Below are 7,408 nucleotides of genomic sequence, written 5' to 3' on the forward strand. Positions count from 1 at the left end.
GTCAACTTCACTGTGACATCATCATGTTTGTCAAAAACACCTTTCTGGTCATTTCTCGGGAACAAAAAGGGAGACATTTGCTCAGATACTAAACTGGTGACAATCTGTAAGTTGTACTGATTGTAGAGCTCTTCTGTGCTTCTGGGGGGGAAAATGTGAAAATGTGTGAAGCATCCATGTTTTTACAGACATAGATGTAAAATATATGCAACTTTACTGGTGTTTAGAGGAATACAACTGCGGGGCAGTAATTCTAGTTTTACAAACAAAACAAAAAGAACTTGAATTTCTGTGTTTTCTCATATTCTGACTTTTACCCTACTCTGCTTTACTCTTTTTTACTCAAAATAAGTGACAGAAAAACCAATCAGAGGAGCTGCCACAGCTTTTCTGTGGTCAGCAGGTGGTGGTGTTTGTTAATGTAGAATTACATATAGAAAGGTTCATAAAGAACAGCAGCTTTTGAAAACGTTACACTGAGTCATCTCTTAAACCAGTGAGCTTTCACCCGCGAGCCAAATCTGACCCCTTTTTTCTGATTCACTATGAAAATGAAGTGATTCACACCGGGAATTGTTTTTGTACTTTTAGTTTGCATGAGGAGCCTGAGTGCATCTAACGGCATCAAAATAGAGCTTGTGTATCAGAAAAAATGCCAGTGGACAATCCCCAGTACCCCCTGAGATCCTAGCTAAGACCATATTGTCCTAAAATCCAACAAACATCCAAAAATCCTAGAAAGATACTAAAATCCTATAAACATCCTAAATTCCTAAAAATGTCCCAAAATCCTAGAAAGACTTAGATACGGCTGCTGTGATTGGCCCCTGGCCTCCTGTCATTTGGCAAAAGTGGCCCCAAAGCAAAGCAAGTTGAATATCGCTGTCGTAAACTGCACTCACCATCAGAAGTTTCGTGCATATATATCAGCCATGATCACACAGGTGAGAAATATAAATACATATACTTATTTAAGAGTGGAGAAACATAATGAATGCAGCTGCCACGTGCCGAATAATCAAATCACCCAAACCCACTGACATCAGTGAAACTCGATGTGTTTGTTAATCCAGCCATGCACGCTCCAACATCAGCTCTGAATACAGAAACAGAAGACTTTGTTTCTTTCAGATCATTTTTTCTTTATTTTGCTTCAAAGAAGCTAAACTCAGAGTCTTTCTTAGACTTGTAAAGTCCCACTGGGACAAAAGCTACAAGATATGCAACATAAATAAATACAAAGTTTTCCTCATCTCCTCTGGAGCACTGGAAAGCCCTCAGATGCTCCAACATTTCACATGCAAAACAAACCAAATAAATAGATAATTATTCAAATATTATTAGCGGTTAAATAATTATTTTAAAAACTATACAATAGTTATTTTCTTCAATGACAAAGCCATCAATATGAAAAGGAGTACATAGTAAAACACCCAGTTTACATGAGCTGTAAACAAATCAGAGTAAAGAGCAAACGGCCTGTAGAGACCTACAAAACACACGTTAAAGATGTATTCATTATGATGTCATCTATTATGACAATAAATAGGCCTATAAAAAAGGCTGATAAATGATCCCAGGGGTGTCGACCTATGATCCCTCCGAGCCTTCTCACTTATCACAGTAGGCGGGTTTCCATTAATCCTCAAATTGCGTGCATTGAAATTGCAAATATATAATATGCCTAATGGAAACATGTCAATTTTGAAAAAAAAAAAACCCATTTATCCCAAAAAATCCTTTGGGCATGAGGGAGCCAGCAGGCGCTAGAGGTGTTATTGTTGTTGTTATTGTTATTGTTATTGTTATTGCATCACATAACTCTTCAAAAGTTGAGCGGCTCATCCGGAAGTTTTGAATCCACAATTCCTCTGTGGACTATCACCTCCAAGAAATCCCTCATATGTGGCCGCTCCGGCTCGCCTTTCCGTTACATAACACGCCTACGTAACCTTCGATTGGAAATAATGACGGCTAGTGTGGCGGAGGCAATATAACTATAAACCCGCTAATGTTTTGGACATCCATCGCCATGCTTCTATGAATGTTACCACTAGAGGAGAAGTCGCATAACATCTCCACATCTCCACATTGTGTTTTTGTGTAGCAAGTTTTGCAAAAATCTGAAATGGAAACCTGCCTACTGTAGGACCTGACACCCCTGAGTTAGAGCTTATAGTGCATTTTAAAACAAACACAACAGGAGCTGTACAGTTTCACTGTGACAGCTGGTCTGGATTGGCCCCCTCTATGAGGAGGTGCTGGCTCTGGTGCAGGTACAGCCCACACCAACTTCCTCACTAACTGGCTTCAGATAGTATTTCTTTCCATCTTCGCAGAGCTCCTTCTTGAGGAATACCCGGCTCTGCTTTATGAGCTTTGAGTCGTAGTCGTGGATCTCCATGGGGGGTTTCTTGTCCTGTATCAGGATGCATCCGGAGCACAAGCACTGAGCCTCGGAGTACTCGGAGGGAAAGCGATCCGTCTGTATTACACGTCTGAAAAGGAATAAGATGAGTCAGCGAGCAGTTTATCCAGAGACAGTGAGGAGATGTGACATTTTACTGCAAACCATTTCTGTGTTAAAATACAACTTTTTTACACCAAGAAGAAAAATAGATCAAAATATTATTTGAAAGTACAACTTGTATGTTCAAACATACATAAAACCTACATTTTAAAGTCCTGATGACTCGTGACAATATTCCGAGTATAGTTAGTGATTAAGGGTGTCATTTCAGGGACACTTCTCAAACACCCTGCTAACACCCACTAACTTCTGGATTTTTAATGTAGGAAAGGGAAAATGTACAATCGACATTACACCCGCGTCAATTGACTTTGCAGTCGTGGCCGGTATTCATTGCCTTTGGTTTGGATTGGCATTGATGAAAACACAACATTTAAGTACACGTACTGATTTTTTATGAGGGAGATGCAATAACGTGCCACTGTTTGAGTTTGAAAGAAAGACCAAAAAAACCCCCCAAAACCACAGAAAGGAAAACTCGTCTGCTGCTGAGCCGTGTACACAGCTTTGCCCTACTAGCAATAGGAAAGCACTCTAAAGCCTATTTTTAAACGTGTTTACGCGTGTTAAAAAAAAATACACATATACGCGCTAATTAAGGCTGATAAAGGTTGACTAGGGGGCCCAAAAGCTCAGAGCTCACTGCCAGTACGACTCTGCATTATTACCCAATCACGCAATGTTTTGCATCTTTTCGAACCTTTATCCTCATGAAAGTACGATTATGATGATGAGCATCACAAGGAAAAAGAAAACCGTCACTTTTTCCCCGAATTTTAAGGTGCAGCTTTATGCAAACAATTAATTTATTTTCCCTTTATCAATAAAATGAAGTAAAAATGCTGGAAAAAGGAAATGAGCAACTTAGCAAGAAATGCCCCCCAATATTAGCAAGAAACTATTTTAAAAATCACAAGAAAATTACCAGAAAATAAGAAAAATATTTGTTCCAATGTGATGTAATTTCATATTTTATATTATATTATATTATTATATTATTTTATGTATAGTGGTGAGAATGATAAATATAATTTCCTGGACATTGCCTTTTTTAAAAAACAATATCTAATAATCTCTCTCTCACTGTCAAGTCATTTTTCACTTTTACTTTTTTCAACTTTTTTTTCATGCCGAGTTGCTCATTACCTTATCCCCTATGTTTTCAGTAAAACAAAATAAAATAAAAACAATTTTCTTAGCTTCCATAGTTTAAAATGCTTGTGAAAGGCGTATGAACGCAGCTAAACAAAACTGATCCAGGGTCTAAGGGGTTAAACGGCTGAAGGCAAACAGGAAACTCCGCACTCACCTACAATTATACAGGTAATAAAGTACAACAGCGTAGAGTTTGCACTCAATGAAGCAATTCACGTCACTCCCTGCGGATGTGTGGCAACAAAGCCGCGGTCAGTGGATGAAGAGGGGACTTTCCCTTCGATCCGGAGCGGAGGTGTGGCGCACACCAGCGCGTCATCGGCGCACAGAGCCTGGTGCCGCAAATCAGGGTAAAACTGATGCAGCACAGGGCATCTGATAACTGCGCAAATATTGACCTCCCTTTAAGAGCTACTTATTTAAAGTTTATGCATGTGGCTGCACCACCGCGTCATATGCAAACACTGTTGCTTGAGTGTCATCATGTGATAAATATCTTTGGTATGTCTTTGAAACTCCCTTTCAGTCCACTCGCTCTCTTTCCCAAGACAATCTTAAACTGGGACGTCTCGTGATACTGCAGGATTTTTTTTAATTAATGAGCTCATGGAAGTTTCTGACCGGGTTCAAGTCTAAGTGGAAGGTCACAGAGGGAGGCAGCAACCGAGCCAAAAGCCCCCAGCTCTAAACTCTCGTAAGTTTGGCCGTTTTAATAATCTTCCCATGGCTTTGAGAGACATCTCGCTGTTTCATTAGGGACCCAATTAAGCAGTTTAACCCTTTGAAATCTGGGAAAATTTAATTTCTTTCAAAAACATAGGGGAAAGGCAACAAGCAACTTAACACCGCAAGGCCCAAAAATTTTAAAAAATGCAAAAAAATTACATTAGAATAAGCAAGAAAAAGGAAGGAAATAATAAAGGAGAACATGACTTAGAAAACGTGCTGAAAATAAAAAAAAATATGTGTTTATTTTTTATATTTTATTGTATATTTCCCTAATGAACATCATTTTAGATGCAAAATTATCATAAAGTAAACATGGCCTTCTGAACATTTGTCCCTATTTTTGGATAAACAATAATAATAATAATAATAATAATTACTATTACTAATAGCACCTTTCATGCAATAAATGTAGCACAGTGCTTTAAGATAAAAGCAGGCCAGTAGGGCAATTCAGCTTAAAAGTACATTTAAAAACAGTTTAAAACTAAAATGTATTTCTTAAAATAAAACCATAAATCATAAAATTAACTAAGATAAAATATTTAGAAATATTTATCATTTTCTAATAACCCTCCTTTTCAGGTAAAATGTTCTTGCAAAATGTGACATTTCTTGCAAATTTGGTCATTGCCCCCCCCCCCGGCCAATGTTTTAAAAAAATGATCAAACCAGTTTTCAAAGGGTCAGACAGCTTCTGAAACGCGCCTGAATGCAGCTGAAGAAAAATGATGTCGATCCAGGTTTTAAAGTCACTGAAAAGTTTTGAAATAACTGTGCGTAAAAGCGCCGGGATGTTACTTACACATATCTCCACGGGGACAGGGACCTCTCGTTGGCGTCCTCGGAGGGTTTCTGATAGAAACTCTCCACGGGGCAGGAGACAGGGGAGTCACGGGTGCTGTTGGTTGAGGGGTCCGGAGGCTGCGGGTAGTGGCTCTTCAGCTTCTTCTCGGCTTCCTCCCTCAGCCGGTGCTCTTCATAGCACGGGGACCTCTTGGATGTACACACGGGCACGAGAAAAAGTCCAAAAATGAGAATCTGAGGAGGGACAGACAAACAGCTGAAGTGATGGAGGAAGCCCGAGAGCAGCCGGTTTCAGCGGCTGTGCTGTCCGGTCCGTGTCTTTGACTCACCTGCTTTATGTCCATGCTGTGTCTCTGTCCTCTGTCTCCCTGCTGACGAGCTGATACGCTTTGCTTTGCTTTGACTTGCCACCATCCTCACCGGGCTGCTTTTATTGAGTCCGCACCTGGGAAAAACCGGCGGCATGAGGAAATGGAAACGTTTAGTTCCTCGACTTCCTCTTTCCTCAGTGAAAGTCTGCAGTGGGTAGGAGTGAGCGCCGCACGCGTGCCGCCATCGCGCATCACACCACGCGCAGTCCAGGAATTCTGTCCGCAGTGCACGCGCACTGACGGCACGCAGGAAATATGCTGCCAAACACAAACAGTTAACTGCACTGTACTTTTAGAGCGCGCTCTCGACCTTTGAACCAGCACCAGACAGAAACCAAAATCATCTACCTGTTTGGCACAGAGGGGCGATTCTAGGATTTGAGGACACTGAGAGTTTACCCCAGACCTCAGCAGGGGGGTCCAGAGTACGGAAGCCCTAAGCTGCCATACATTTATACATCTTTTTCCTCAGTTTTCCTGAAATAATGAGATAATTTTCTTGACATCTGGTGATCAGAAAACTGTGTTTTCTTGAGATAACGATGTAATGCGTGTAATGTCACTGTGGATGAAAAAGAGAATAGTTCACTCTTACAGGTGCCTGGGTATTTTGATTAATGACTTTAATTTTAAACTACATGTGTTGTACCTGGTGAAAAAGCTTTTCGAAACAAGTTGTATTTTTCTTTTAGTGTAAAAAATGTCTTGTTACTGGAACTTATTTTTAATTTGTGTTGGACTATGGGGATGTTTTGTTCATGCACGCCTCTGCTCAGTGTCTCCTTATGGTTGGCACGGCTTACCATGCAGCCTAAAGGTTTATTACAAACGCCTGGCTCTAGAAAAGGTCATTTGGGTTTTTATGTTGACCATTGTAGTTAGCAGCCTGTACATCGGTGTACAATTACTGCTTAAAATTAACATCATTTGTTTCACAACACTCAGACATAAAAAATAACAAAACAATTTCTCTATTTGTTTCTTTAATTCAGAGTATTAAGAAATACTCATAAAGACATACGGAGCAGTTTTAATTAAGGAGAATATTAAATAAAAACAAACGCACACATAAAAAAAGCTCCCGGCTCTGTCAGACTTACGTCAGTTCTGATGACACAACGACACTCGCTTTTTTGATCCCCTGGACTGAGATCCAGAAATAGAATAGCATTTCCCTTATTTTTTATGAAAGGAGAAATTACAGCACGTTTGTGTAACTGACCCACTAACTCTGCCAAGTCTGCTTTCAAAGAGATATGGTGACAGCTATTAATAGCAAACCTTTGTGTTTAAATCTCTATGGCACTGAGGCCTGAGAACGTCTTTGCTGTTTGTTGTCTGTGGATGCATTGTGTTGTGATATAATGAAACACTACTGACTGTGATCCATGTGACAAAGTCTCCACCTTACAGGATTACAACTCTCTGTTTCCCTTTAACTTCCACCTGATGAAATTATAACAAATGAAAATTAATTGCTGAATTTGAAAATTTGAATTTTTTTACATTTGTAATGTGAATAACATACATATCAGTGTTTTTCTTGCCAGCCATTTGGACAAAATTGCATTTTTATGAGGACAGCAACATATCTAAAACATTTGAAAACCACACGGTCAAACGCCTCCAAACACCATGCAAGTTGCACCTACAGTTTTCAACCACGTCAGTCAAAACATGAATGCTTCACAGACATCCTTCAGCTTACAGCACAGGAGATCTTAACAATCAGCACAGTTTTAAGAACAAACCTCATAGTATAGTCTGTCATCAAAAATCATTGAAAACAATTCACAGGATAGTATGTCAACACAAATCT

General features: G+C 39.6%; 1 protein-coding gene across 1 annotated transcript; it reads right to left on the reverse strand.

Moving 5' to 3' along the window:
* Window positions 1-1,163: 1,163 nt before the first annotated feature.
* il17c (interleukin 17c) lies at window positions 1,164-6,592 on the reverse strand. Its single transcript, XM_042495517.2, has 3 exons — window positions 5,548-6,592; window positions 5,217-5,452; window positions 1,164-2,498 (listed from the first exon to the last, which is right to left on the reverse strand). The coding sequence occupies exons 1-3, from the start codon at window positions 5,560-5,562 to the stop codon at window positions 2,249-2,251; spliced, it is 501 nt and encodes a 166-aa protein (XP_042351451.1). The 5' UTR covers window positions 5,563-6,592; the 3' UTR covers window positions 1,164-2,248.
* Between the last annotated feature and the right edge of the window lie 816 nt (window positions 6,593-7,408).

The sequence above is a fragment of the Plectropomus leopardus genome, chromosome 7 (genome assembly GCF_026936395.1).
Source record: "Plectropomus leopardus strain MGB_pleo_1.0 chromosome 7, ASM2693639v1, whole genome shotgun sequence".
NCBI lineage: Eukaryota > Metazoa > Chordata > Actinopteri > Perciformes > Serranidae > Plectropomus > Plectropomus leopardus.

Coding starts and splice junctions, on each gene's coding strand:
- il17c (XM_042495517.2), bottom strand. Junction 2,499..5,216: donor CTGTCCCCGTGGAGATATGT/GTAAGTAACATC, acceptor ATTCCTTTTCAG/ACGTGTAATACAGACGGATC.